Source organism: Mustela putorius, unplaced genomic scaffold, assembly GCF_011764305.1.
Source record: "Mustela putorius furo isolate JIRA1106 unplaced genomic scaffold, ASM1176430v1.1 tig00003907_pilon_pilon_pilon:0A:0A:0A:0A, whole genome shotgun sequence".
NCBI lineage: Eukaryota > Metazoa > Chordata > Mammalia > Carnivora > Mustelidae > Mustela > Mustela putorius.
Genome location: NW_025422055.1, coordinates 2,594,169 through 2,608,845, shown reverse-complemented (window position 1 = coordinate 2,608,845; position 14,677 = coordinate 2,594,169). Strand labels below are relative to the sequence as shown.

The following is a 14,677-nucleotide window of genomic DNA, read 5'->3' as shown; positions in this document are numbered from 1 at the left end:
CTCAAAGTCTGCAGTTTGGGAGTTGAATAAGGAAGCACATTCTCCAGTAACAAAATGATAGAACGATCCTGAAGCCTTTTTTTTTTTGAGTGCATTTTAAAGGATCTTTTTTCGTGCTACAATTTGTAACAGATAAGCCACCCCTCCCCAACTCAGATGGAAGGGGGGAGAGAAAGAGCGAAATAAATGACTGGTTCTCTAGTTTTCTGGGGAAGAAAATTCCCAAACATGCCTAAAAAAATGGGAGGAAGTACTGGTCAAAATTAGATTCCCAGTCCCCCTCCTCTCCTAAACCACCCCTCCTGCCCCAGGTTTGCGGTGGGACCCGGTAATCTGTATTTTTAGTAAGACCCAGGTGAGGGGGCCTGGGTGGCTCCGTTGGTTGGGTCACTGCCTTTGGCTCGGGTCACGATCCTGGAGACCTGGGATCGAGTCCCGAATTGGCCTCCCTGCTCAGCGGGGAGTCTGCTTTTCCCTCTGATGCTTCTTCTCATGCTCTCTCTCTCACACACATTCTTTCTCTCTCTCTCAAATAAGTTAATAAAATTAAAAAAAAAAAAAATAAGACCCAGGTGACTCTTACCAGCAGACACCTCTGGGAAATAATAAAGTAAAGTATTAGATAAGCCCAGTAGCTCCCAAGACCTTGTTTCAGAGACAGGAATTAAAGAAACGCTGTTTTATCTTTAGCCTAGGAAAATTTCTAATGTAGACATCAAAGACTTAGTGCCTCCGTTTTTCCCCTGCCATCCGAAATCTGCCTTGGCAGAAAAATAATCTCAATGCAAATTACTGCCTTTAGGTTAGAAAGGTTTTTCCCTGTTCCACAAATAGACTTTCAACCTTAGCTTTAGGGTTAAATAATTTTATTTTGATAACTCTTTTCCCTGCTCTAAAAACTTGAATAATTCTTGACTTCAAAAGCAGACTGGGGGCGCCTGGGTGGCTCAGTGGGTTAAGCCTCTGTCTTGAGCTCAGTCATGATCTCAGGGCCCTGGGATCGAGCCCTGCATTGGGCTCTTTGCTCAGCGGGGAGCCTGCTTCCCTCTCTCTCTGCCTGCCTCTCTGTCTACTTGTGATCTCTCTCTCTCTTTAAAATAAATAAAATCTTAAAAAAAAAAAAAACCAGACTGAATTCACGAGGCGATACGGGAGCATGGGTCTGTCTCTCTGCAGCTCACCCTTCAGCTGTGTCATGCGTTCATGTCCGTTTATGGGTACGTGCATTTCGGTAGCATTATTCAGACTAAAGACAACAGGTGGAATTTGAATTCTTGGGAATACCAGATAACTAAAATGCAGACTAAAGTACCAGCTTTCTGACAGAGACCCTCATGGCTTGTTTATTAGTGAAAACCCCAAAACTAACTAGTGGGTTACTTTGTGTCGAGTGGATGCCTTCTTAAGGTCAGACGAGGGACACTGAAGGTGCACATTTGGTAACCTGTTCATAAAAGGCAAGAGAGTGGTGAATATGTTAACAGTCGAAGTAAGACGGGGAGTATGGCAGAAGCAGCTCAGTGTGGTACCACCGGATTGGTAAAATGCTTTGTATTTTTTTTTTAAGGCAGGGGACATGCATATTACAGTAATAACCCAAGTTTAACGATCAGACTAGACTTTCTTATTTTCTCCAGCCCAGGTTTGTTTTCCTTTATGTCAGTGGAGGAATTGTTCCTACCCACACGGTACATCTGGTTCCCATTCAGTTTTTCTTTATCCAGATGGTTCTCATTTATGCCCCTACATCTTGAGTTTTGAGATCGCAGAGACAGGTTGAAATTGGCCAAGCAGGTCTGTTACCTGTGTGTTTATGGTGGCATTTAAGGCTCATCTTTGGAAATCCTTAGCCCTGTGCAAATGTTCGATATTCCGTTTTCAAAGAGAGAAGCGGAATCACAGTTGACCTTCTCGACATAGCATCAGCGGTGGGTGATGTTTTTTCTTTGCACAAATTAAAATGCTACTGTGTCCTTTTGCCTTTCACGTAGTGAGGTCAAGCTGACAGTGGCCTCCTTCCTGTCTGATCGGATTGTGGACGAAATCCTAGATGCGCTGTCACGCTGCCATCACAAAAACTGGTGAGTACTGTGCCCATCCAGAGTGGGATTTCTGGCTGGGGCCCTCTGTGACACCGGGCGGCCTCAGAGTTGGGGGAGGCAGCTTCTTTCCCACATCTTACTCCTCTGCAGGTTTCTGGGCCACGATCCTACGTTTCCTCTCTGACATTGCTTCTAGACAATTCTAGAACTTGTTAGAATCTCTCCAGAAGGAATGGAAGGGCACAGAAAAGTGATGGTATTGAGAAATTTTGTCATGCATTTATAATGCAGATCAAAGTTTTGCTTAGAAATATTACTGAGACTGAGATCTAAAATTAAGATATTTTAGGTCATTTAACATTTGTATGCATATTTTGTTGCTCTCCGACTCACATCAGAGAATGGACTATTCCTGAAAACATGGGGTGAGGGGAAGGAGATATGTGGAGTCCAAAGAAAGGCCAGAGTCAAGTGGACACATTCTAGGGATTGGTGGCTGCGTGCCCAGCCAGGCCTCTTGGATATAACTGAGGTAAAGAAAGAAATTTCTTTTGTCTAGAGACTGGCTTTATCAAGGTAGAAGACTTCCAATATCACTGCATATATAAAATATATCAGGAATGTCATGTGTTTTCAACTTCAGGAAGTCCCCTGAGGCATCGATGGAGGTTTTATTACTCCTGTCTCATGTCGCAAACATTTTAGCAACGCGATGTGGGTACAGATCTCTTAATCAAGTCTTGACATTTTCCCCAGAGAAAGATTTCAAGTTAACTGTGCAGGCTGGAGATGGCCAGGGTTTATGGCATTGAGTTGTTCGTGATGCCAGTGAACTCCACAATGAGAAAAACGTAACCACTTCTCCGTGAGGCAGTCATCATGACTATTTCAGAAAAATACGTAGGCCGTCCTCTAAAACCGAGAAGGTAGGACAGGCGTCTCCTGCCTGGGAGGAGCTAGAGCTGGCCGACTCACCCGGCACCCGTCCCCAACAAGGTCAGGTCAGCAACCAAGAGGAAACACGGAGAAGTTTCTAGAGCAGTCGGAGATGGCCACAAACGCAAACACATGTTATTTCTCCAAAGCTTCATGTTTATTGTATTTTTCCCATATGTCGGTATATGGCAAACCGGAGATATTAAAAACTGGTTCATCACCCCAAAGGTTTTAAGAAGCACTAGCTTCTCGTTTGCGGCACAGGAAAGAGCTGGGTTAGTGTTTAGAGCTCCCAAGTCAGACTTTTCCTTTTTTTAAATAAGCAGAAGCAAAATCAATGGAGCATCCTTTATGGGAACTTGCTCGATAACCCACAGCTTCAGGGTTCCCTCAGAATTCCCCCTTGATATTGAATCAACATGTCTGCCCACAAGCGCCACACCGGACGGCTAAATTGGCTAAATTGTTCACCTTTTTTGCATTTATCTTTCTTTGAAGAATTTACTCAAAACGTATACTTTAAAAAAAATTTTTTTTAACAATTTAAAAAAGAATTGTGTGGGTGCACTTATGTATTGAACTTTAGTATTCTGATTTGGATTGTAAGAGGAGAGGTTAACTGCTGTGTGAGAGGAATAGTATCTAAAAAATGAAATTTTGTTTTCAAAGACATTCCATTGACGCTAATATATTCCCCAGTTTAAGTTTAGAAGCGTAGCCAGAGGTTCACGGTATTGTCAACTGGTTCTCGTCGTTTCCAAAGAATTAAATCAAAGTTCCTGGTGATGAATCAGCCCGCCACTTGAGTTTATTAAGTTTATTCTACCTCTTATCATTAATGTTTTTAGGTTTACCTAAAGCCTAACAGTGGGAATTAATAAATCCTATCACATACAACATTCACTACCTGAAAACAATGAAAGCTGGACGCAATTGCAGTTTCGTTAGCGATTTCCTTCCTTTCAGCCCTTTAAAAACAGGAAAGGTTGGAATCATTTTATTTCCCCTCATTAGATACTTTGAATGCACTAGATGGAGAAAGAAGTTATTTCAGAGGAACGGTGAAGTCAAATTAATAAAAAGAACCATCCTTATTTTCTTTTAGACCAAGTGTTCTTGGTCTTTTACTAAAGGAGGTTTTTAAATTTCTGGCCTAAGACAACGCACCCTCCAAAGGTGCGAAGAGGTAAGTCATTTTAGGGTGAATGCATTAAGCATTGTCATTGGCCGCAGGCAGAGAGAGTCCCTCGCCGCGCCCCCTTGTGGAAGGGTCCCCCAGAGCTCTGCTGACACGCTCTTCCCTTGCCTCTGGCGCTGGCTCTCCTCCGCTCTCCCAGGCCGACCATTTCAGCAGACGCAGCAAGACCCTCGCTCAGCCAGAGACCTTAGAGCTCGAGCTGGCCGAGGAGAAGCCGGCAAAGCGCTCGGTGGTCATGGAGGAGGAGCTCACGGAGATGGAGCGTTTGGAAGATCTGGATACTTGTATGGTAAGACGCGTCCTCCGGTGACGCCGTCACCCCATCGCCACAGGGCTTCGCTACAGTTTTTTTGTTGTTCTTTTTTAAAGCTCTCACCATTACAAACCAGACCCAAACAGAACTCCCCGCCAGAGAGCCTTCTTTCAGAAACGTGTTGCTTACAGAGACCGTTAATGAAGCTGAAGCATCAGGTCCCCGCTAAAGGCTTGTACCTTATTTTGGATTTATAAGTTCGTAAAACTTCACTTTGTTTCATCTTATTCTATTCTGTATTCCAGTGAAATTAACGTACAGCGTGATATCAGTTTCGGGTGTACAATACAGTGATTCACCACTTCCCTGCATCCCCCAGCGCACAGCCCGACAGGTGTCCTCCTTCATCCCTGTCCCCATGGTCCCCCCTGCCCCCCCCCCTGCCGGTGACCATCAGGGTGTTCTCTAGAGTGAAGAGAATAGGTTGGTTGGTCTTGGTTTGTCTTCCTTGGTTTGTCTCTCCCTCTTTTTTTCCTTTGCTCATTTTTTGGGGGGATTTTTTTTGTTATTGTTTCTTAAAAAGTACCCCCATACCCCCTTCCCAAGGAAAAGTTCTGGAAGTTTCCGTGAGCATACAACCTGGATCTGTGCCTGTGGCTGCAGTGGGAAAAAATTCCTAACTTCATTAGGAGAAATGGATTATTTAACTTCTGAAGGTCATTTGTGACAAAATATTTTCAATTAACCCATTAAAAAGGTGGGGAGGACTCCCCCCCACACACACACACACGAAATATGTAGGATGACAGTTTCTGTCTTGGTCCTATCATTTTTCTCCCCTCTGGTGCTTTTTTCTGTTTTTAATTTACCCAGTTTTACGGTGTTGCGTTAAATTTGCATTTCCGGTTAGTTCCCTTGACTTCCTGTGCTTTCGAGGATGGAATGTACATCAAGGGCTCACCCAGCAGTAGGCCTTGATTCCTAAATCACTTTCTGGATTTCATGTCGCATATGCATCTGGCCACATACCTGGAGTGTTCAGCGTGTTGATAGGTTTGGTTTCTTTTTTCCCCTCTGAGGATAATTTTACTTAACTTCATATTTCATTATTTTAGAATTTTGTATTAGTAGTATAGTTAACTTCTTACTTTACCATTAAAAACAGTTGTATGTGCCTCTCGATATTTTTATGTTTCACTAAAATAATTCATGTTTTTAGGAATTCCTCATAATCTGAGAGGTGCCGCTGAGACAGTATCTCGGCCACTTTTTTGCCCAAATGTTTCTACATCAGCTAATAATTCTAGTAATTTTTAGATTAAGCCATTGTGAGGAATGATATTTATTTTCAACTTTTAAAACCAAGGACTTGATGTGCCTGCTATTATTTTTCTAGTCCAGAAGAAGAGATCATGCTTTGAGTATTTATAAGCCATTGTTATGTGTTAAAGTCTGTAAATAAAATAATTGAGAATCCTCCAGATAAAACCCTATCATATATATACAAGGAAGCTTACAAAGAAAGCTAGAAATACAGGGGTGCCTGGGTGGCTCAGTGGGTTAAAGCCTCTGCCTTTAGCTCATGTCTTGATCCCAAGGTCCTAGGATTGAGCCCCGCATCGGGCTCTCTGCTCAGCAGGGAGCCTGCTTCCCTTCCTCTCTCTGTCTACCTATGATCTCTTACTGTCAAATAAATAAAATCTTTAAAAAAAAAAAAAAAGGAGGGCACCTGGGTGGCTCAGTGTGTTAAGCCGCTGCCTTCGGCTCAGGTCATGATCCCAGGGTCCTGGGATCGAGTCCCGTGTCGGGTTCTCTGCTCAGCGGGGAGCCTGCTTTCTCCCCTCTCTCTTTGCCTGCCTCTCTGTCTGCTTGTGATCTCTGTCTGTCAAATAAACAAATAAGATCTTTAAAAAAAAAAAAAAAAAGAAAGAAAGAAAAGAATAAAGAAAGCCAAAAATACAAGTCCTAGATTTCAAAGACCATTCTAGTATAGGGAAAAATGACAAATAATTTGCTATATAACTCTGTAAACTTACAAGTGTATTTGGTCTATATCTGGGAATTCTCAAGTTTTTTACTAACTTGTCTAGTATATTATAAAATGTAGCTTTAGTATTTTTTTTTTTTACCTTGTTTGCATCTTGAGGCAACGGAAGTTAACATAGGGTGACTATTTCTGTAAGGTCTTAGGCTAGCCCTAAAAGAAAATCAGTATGTTACAGAAAATAAATATGAATTAAATATTCAGAATTAACTCTGTCACATTTCCTGCCAGAATTATTCAGTCATGTGTGAGCTGGGAAGGAATAAAGAAAACGTGAGCTAGTAAGATGTATTTTGTTGCATTTGTGTCAGTTGTGTGGTTAAGGATGAGAGTATGTTGCCTAAGACTGACTGACTTAGCTACTGTAAGGATGGTGTTTCATTGTGTTAACTTTGTTTTTCTTTGATTTTCTTTGGTTTTGTCATGTGAAAGAAAAAGGTGGTTGTTCTTAAGGTGGGTAGAGTGAGAGGAGAGGAATAATTTCTTTAAATTTATCTATTTATTTATTTTTAAAGATTTTACTTATTTATTTGACAGAGATCACAAGTAGGCAGAGGCAGGCAGAGAGAGAGGGGGAAGCAGGCTCTCTTCTGAGCAGAGAGCCGGATGTGGGGCTCGATCTCAGAACCCCGAGATCATGACCTGAGCTGAAGGCAGAGGCTCAACCCACTGAGCCACCCAGGCGCCCCTAAATTTATTTTTTTATTAAGATGCAATCAACATATAATACTCTTAAGTTTTATTTTTAATTTTTATTTTCTTAAAGATTTATTAGGGAGAGAGTGCACATGAGCGGGGGAAGGGGCAGAGAGAAAGAGACTTAAGCAGGCTCCCCGCCCAGTGCGGACCATGGGGCTCGATCCCAGGACCCTGAGACAAAATCAAGAGTCTGACCCTTAACCGACTGAGCCACCCAGGCTCCCCTTTTCTTATTTGTTTTTAAAGTAAACTCTACACCTAATGTGAGTCTCAAACTCAAAACCCCTGCAGTCGGGAGTTTTAGGCTCTATTGATGGTGCCTGCCAGACATCCCAACATTGTTTTACTTTGAGGTGTATGACATAATGATTTGATATATGTATATATTGTAAAAGGATGACCACGGTAAGTTAACATCTGTACACATAGTTACAGACTTTTTGTTCCTGGTGGTAACTTTTATGATCTCCTCTTGGCAACTCTCCAGTAGGCAGTAGGGTACTAACTCTACCTATAGGGGCATACATTATATCCCTCGGACTTGTTTATCAGACAGCTAGAAGTCTGTACCTTTTTTAAAAAATGCAGATGCATTTGGTTTATATTTTAAAATGGAGGACCAGAGGGGAAAACCACGCTTCAGGAATGCCCAGCCCCGAGTGGCTTCCGTTTTGTAAGAATGTTCCTGTCGCCGTGACACAGAGGAAGCAGGACTAGACCAAGGTCTCTCAGAACCACGCTCTGACGGTGGCCCAGGTTAGAAGGGCGGTCCTTTCCTGGCCCTGATTGTCACTCCTGACATGAACACCTCTAGCATCGTGGGGCGGAGCAGGGTGGAAGGCGTTGAGGGGGGTGACCTGAGAAACAGGACGGAGCTCTCTACAGAAACCCAAATACATGGGCAGAATTTTTAAGTCATGAGAACTGCTTTGGTCTGTTCCAGCGAATGCTTTAATCATTGTTTGAATGAGGCTAATGACTTGTGAAGTAGCGGAAAGCCAAGCTGAGATTGCTGTCAGTTTAATGAGCAGGAACGTCCGTGCGTCCACAGTGTGTGTTTGGACTGCGAGGATGTTCTCGATACCCTACGCCCGCCGTCGTCCTCAGCCACCTGCAGACAGCACATTACACACCACGACAGCTCCCCCGAGGGCAGGGCTCTGTCGCCTAAAGAAAATCAATTTTCTGGGCTCTGGGCTTCTTACCCTAAGCCAGTGGCACAAATTCAGAGCGAATTTGAAAGAGAGAGAGGATTTGTCTCACCTTTTAAAACTACCCGCCCCCTGCCACTGCCTTTCGTGATCAGAGTGACAAGTCATTTGTGTTTCTCATTGACGTCTGTCACCAGATTCATGCTGTGGTCCTTACGTGGGACCATTTTAAAAGAGTTTGAAGAACAGCTTTTCAAGGCAGAGACATTGAATTTGTTTTGGTTTTCTAAATGAGCCTGTGCCTATTCCTTGGCAACATTTCTGGCTTAAGTGATCCAGGAAGCTAGGACACAAGGTTAACTGCTGGGTGGAAGATTCCCAGAAGTCCAAGTGCATCTGTGCCTGCAGACAAGCTTTCCCATGTGGAATCGTGAAGCCCCGCTGGGTAGGACTTGTGCCCCCCCCCCCCCAGCAGAGCCCTGGCAAGCGTGGGGATGTAACTTTGCTCTTCCCTGAAATGTTGGTTGATAGCTCAGAGCCCGTGATACTATCCCTAGGGCATTCCAAAGTAACTTGGACTCCTCCAACCTTCTCCTTAGAGATTCTACTTATAGACTCAGGATCCTGGCATTTTTTTTGCCTGTGATGTTCATGACATCTGCTAAATCTATTTTTGAACATTTCTTTAACAAACTTAGTAGGCAATCTGGACGGCTCTTTTTTTCCCTACCCCTAGATAATCTTATCATCATGTTTCTTCCATGTCTCCCTGGTCCAAAAGTCAATCCCATTTCAGTCCTTATGTCTCTGTAAGGAACCACACTATAATCACACTAAGGAAGGGTTAGCACCATAAATGAGGGGTAGAAATTTATATTGGTTGAGTTCAGTGGTTGTCTTTTTGGAAACGGAAACAACCTATATATGACTGATTTCTTAAACTTACTAAGTGAGGGCTGAAGTTAGGGTGACTGATGAGTGGTTTGACGCCCGAGACCTTCTCATCAGCCTTAATTTCATAATTGTTGAAGGAAAAGGCAGTTTTTCTTAAGTTAAAAAGGCAGAGTTACAAAACTGTCTTCAGTCAAATAATTATCTCTTTTTCTTTTAGCTAGAAAGAAGCAAAGAAGTTATCTAGTCCAAGTGATGGCGTCATGGAGGGGCAGAAAGAACACAAACTATTAGAATAAGCTGCAGATTTTTTCCAGCCTGTGTCCACTCTCCTAGCCCCAGAGATTCTGATGCCAGTTCACTCCAGAGAGAAAAATCAGAAGTCCTCTTGTTCGTTTATTTAACACTTGGGTGTGGTCCCTGTAATGTGATAGGCACTGTTCTTAGCTCTGTATAAAGAGGAACCAATTCACTCCTTTCAACCACCTAGAATGATAGATCTCATTAATTTCTTGTGTCTGCCAAATGGGGAAACTGAGGCATAGAAAAGCTAAGTAACTTGTTCAAGTGACCTTGAACAAAGGCGGGCAGTTCGGTACCATAGTCTACGTGTTCAACCAGTATATGGCTGTCCTATATGGTGGATTTCTTACTTCCAGAATTAAAGCTTCCGTTAGATTTAATTAGACTTGCATTGCTTTGTGTAACCTATCTGCTTACTAATTCCAGACTAAATTGCTATGTAACCAGGAACACAAGTGAAGGACGTGTGCCCAGTAACCCTAATGTAAGCCTGCAGGTTTGATACATGACTGGAAACCGCTGTGTCAAAAATCTGACACACTCAGTTGGTCAAAATGAATCTATCCACTTCAGGTTTACCTGGGCCATTCCTTGCCTTTCCATGTGTTATTCTGTTGCCGATAATGATTAATTAACTTGCTCAGTGCTTATAATCTCGGCACCCATGCCTTCTGTGTCACACTGAGACGCGTATTTCCTTCGCTGCTTGACTGTCCGCAGACCATCTGTTCTTTCCCTGCGAGCAGGTGCTCTTAGGAGATCAGTATTCCCAGCTGTCTCTTTCAACTTCACTTTGTCATTGGCCTTCGGAGTATCAAGGGATGCGGTTCACATTCTACTGATGAGTTATTTCTCAGTATTTAATTTATCGCTATATATAGTTTATCACCTTTAAAAAAAATCCCAGAAGCTCGGGGTTTAGGATCGTGTGCCAAGTGGGTGAAGAGCCAGGGTCCGCTTCGTAGCATAACTAGCTCACTAATTGTATGTAATACTTTCAATTATTTTAATGAGCATCATACCCATTTGAAATCAAAAGATATTCATGCAGAGAAGCTGTTCATCTCCTTACTGCTGTTTCCTAGGAAAAGAATTTTAAAAGGCTTGAATTATTATCAAGTACATCTTATGAATCCTTATTTCAATGACAAAATAACAATTATTTTCCCTTAACAAATTCAGCATTGAATTTTAATATATAATTTTTAAGCTTTTTTTTAAGATTTTATTTATTTGAGAAAGAGAGCACAAGAAACATGGGGTTTCAAAGCAACCTATGAAAACCTCTTGATTTCCAAATATTGATTTTCACAACTATAGTACAGTCTGTATAGTGCAGCTAGAATGGGTGTTGTATGTTCCTCGAAGTTTTTGGTGATTTCTGTGGCAGTCCTTTGTGGAAATGCCAGTGGCACCCACAAGTCCCCAGAGAGGTCACCATTCCCTGACAACTAACAGTTACCTTAATCTTTTAATTTTTGACTGACACCATTACTGTTCACAGAGGCCTTATTCCAGGGAGCTCCCTAGAGATCTACCCCGAAAACCCTTTTTTAGAAAGCCTAACAAACAGCAGTGACCACCCTCAGGAGCCCCCAAGGGACAAAGGAGACCTCATGGGAAATCCCTGTGACATCCCATTTCTATAGTCATCCCTGTACATTTTCCTGGCCTGTGACGGAACAGCTGCACTGCTCCCAATATGAACCAAACTCCTGAGGAGGAACACGGGGAGGACTTACTAAATCCCTCCCCCCATAAAATGACTTAAAAACGTGCACTAGCTGTGGCATCAGGGCATTCCAAAACCAGCATCCAGGTCCACTATCTGACTTGCAGAGGATGTGATGATTCTTCCAAGCTCAATTCCGACACGTAATGATAATTGTAAAAGATAATTTTGGTTTTTCTCTTGAGTTAAATTACGCGAATGACCCTAATAGCCTGTGCGTTGATGAAACAAATGGACAAAAACATTCCATTGTTTAGAGGGGTGTGTGTGTGTGTGTGTGTGTTGAGGACACAGAGTATACTTATATTTCCCTTAAACTGGACGTGTTTTTTTTTAAAGTCCTAACTAGTTAAGTCCGTCACAAGCAATCGCAGATTCAGTACTCCTGGGGATAGTGCAATAGAACCAACATTAGATGATTTCTCTAAAATCAGTCCCACTTTGCAACCCTTAGAAAACTCATGTTTGCAGAGTACACACATTTGCTTCAACAACCTCTCTCTTCTGTCAGAAAGCTCGAGATTATCACTGCTTGCCAGTGGAAACCAAAGACTAAATGTCCTCTTTAATTTCTGAATTAAACAATATTCAAATCGTAGAGAACAGTTCCTTTAGATAGTAAGTGTGTGTCTGTGTCGTCTGTTCGTCTCACGAAGACGGTGAGGGTGAGCAGTCCTTCAAGGCGGCTCGCTTACCCGGGAACAGGGGAGAGAAAAAAGCTGGACAAGATGGCTGCTGGCCGGGGCACCCAGGGAGGAGGCAGGAGTATTTCTCATTGAAGCCTTAGGTAGTTTTGAGCTATCAAAGACTTCCTGAACTAAAAATGCAGACCGGCGGGCCATTTCTCCGTTCAGTAGTTGCTTCTTGTTCGTCCATCTTGAACGACATTCTCAGCTTCTTGCTGAAAATGGAAGATGAGGGAACCAGTATATCCCCACCGAGTTTGCCATGCCAAAGGGCGGACATGGCACAGCTCATTCTGGACATCACGGAGCTGGCATCGGTGTAAAGCCCACACACGCATTTGCTTGGGTGTGGAGAGATGGGAGTCTGCCACCGAAATGAGGTCATCTGGAAAGGTTCGAATTAGAATTAGAAAAGAATGTGTCTTTCAAACCTCTGTCTCAACCCCCAAGTGGCTCATCAAGTCAATGTCATGGTTTTGACCAGGACTTAAAAAAAAATATTCCTCTGAAATGCAACATAAAGTATTACGAATATAAAGTACCAGATTACACCAAATGTTTGTTTCAACAACACGTCCATGCACGCAGGCGTCAGGTCGTTACGGAAAATACATTCCATATACATAGGGTGGGTCACAATGTGGGGGGCACCCGGCCAGCTCCGTCAGAAACACACGCAACTCCTTATCTCGGGGTTGGATTGTGCCTCATGTTGGCTGCAGAAAGTCCTAAAAATAAATAAGTAAAACCTAAAAAGTTAAGTAAAAAGGATTGGTCACCATCAAAGATGTCTGAGAAACCATCGTCACCAGAAGCTCACTTTCCCCAATGGAGTTCAGCTTGTCCCCAGCACTAGATGGGCCCAGCTCCTCACCCTGACCTACTCTTCCTCATGGCACAGTGGGGCCTGAGCAGAGAGATCCAGACCAGGGGGAGGACATGGTACCCTTGAAGGTCTCGGCTAAACAGACTCGCCCCTTTCCTCCTGCTGTTTTGGGCCTCTGTACGGTTGCTTTTCCTGAGGTGTGCATCTGTGTTCTGTCATGGCGCCTCATTAAGGACCACCTTAGATACGGTGAAGTGTTGGATGTGGTGTGTGAGTGCTGTTCTAGAAGGTACGTTGCCCAGCCCAGCATGGGGGAGGGGTGTGGTCAAGGAAGGCTTCCTGGAGGAAGGTTCTAAGCATCACGCCTGGCACATAGTGGGTGCTCGGTAACTGTTGGGACGTTGAGAGAAGGCACTGGAAAGAGAAGTCGGTTGGCAGCAGAATGAGTAAGTAAACGTGGCCGAGAGCGGCACACACGAAGGTTCAGAGCAAGGCAAGAACGTCGCAGATTCAGCAACTGTCGTAGCATTAGGGTGTGGGCAGGGGTGAAGGGTGGAGGGCGGCGCAGAGGCTGGAGGCCACACCCCAGTTCTGTAGACTCAGGAAGGGCGAGCTCATGCATATATTGTTTAAGGAGCAAGGAGTCCGTGCAGACGAGGCCCCCGGGAGAATGGCAGGTCTCGCCAGAAACGGACGGTGGTGGACATGTCGAGTGGGGGTGCCTGCCAGGCCCTGGCCGAGTTGTCCCGTTGGGATGGCGGGTGTGCCTGGGCTCAGCAGCTGGGTGTGAGCGGGTGGTCAGCACGTGCAGCCTCGGTGTAGACACACTCCCCTGTGGTGATCACTGCCTTCCCGACTGTGTAGTCTTTCTATGTTCGCGACATTTACCCCAGTTTACCCTGAGCTGTGCTTGTATCTTCCACTGCTCCACTGACGTCTCAGTTCGATGTCCAGCAGACATGTCATACTTAGTGTGTCCACACCAGAGCCGTGGACGCCCCTCAGGCACGCCCGGTCCCCACCTGTGACACCAGCTTTGCCCAGCGGGCTTAGCTGCTCCCTTTCCCAGAGTGCCCTGTCCCGCTCTGTCCCTCAGCCTTGTCACCCTGGGTGACACATACCGGCAGCCCACGCTCCTGCCTGTCTGCGACCTGTCAGTCCCTACCCAGCAGCCTGGGAACCTTCCCAGGTGTCAGACCGTCCAACAGCTTCCCATCGCACGCAGAATAAATGTGCTTTCCCGTCTCTCTGTCTCCACCTTTCTCTGCTCTCTCCTTTGTTCACTTCCCTCCAGCCATGGTGGCTGACTGCTTTTCTCCAGAGCTTGCCATGGCTCCCATCTCATGGGCTGTTCCACTGGAACACACCCCCCAACCCGGATCTTCCCAAAGCCACTTCTTCCCACGCTGCAGGTCTCAACCCAACTGCCTCTTTCTCAGATGTTTCCCTTGACCCTTCTGGGCAAGGAAGCCCTCCAGTCCTAACACCATATCATAATCCTTGGTCTTCTCAGCACTGATCATCACAGAAAATGAACTTCCTTACTCCTGGAGGGATGTTTTGTCCACCTCCCCACACTGGACTCTCAGCTCCTGGAGGGCAGGGACCCGGCTGTGCTGTTGACTGCATCTCCCATGGCCCAGTGCCCACTGCTCGGTACATAATAATTGTTCAGTGAATCCTGTTCAGTGACTTGGCTTTGCATTATGGTTATTGCTTGGCTCTGCTTCCCTACGAGATTCTCTTCTCCTTAAGAGCACAGGACTTAGGTCTTTCTGATTTCTGTGTAGTGGATACCATCCAGTGTCAGTAATAGATTTCTCTGCAGACTCTAGAAAATAATTCCTTGTGTGAAAAGGTTATCTTTAAAACTACGAGGTTCGAAGAATGGGATTATAGGTTCTGTCCTCCATGAT

General features: G+C 44.4%; 1 protein-coding gene across 1 annotated transcript in view; it reads left to right on the top strand.

The window, feature by feature from the left end:
- The window catches only part of LOC101686371 (F-actin-uncapping protein LRRC16A), a 265,401-nt gene that overhangs the window by 231,371 nt on the left and 19,353 nt on the right, over nt 1–14,677 (top strand). The window contains 2 exon segments of the mRNA XM_045068435.1: nt 1,992–2,085; nt 4,316–4,465. Coding sequence (XP_044924370.1) covers nt 1,992–2,085; nt 4,316–4,465 — 244 coding nt within the window.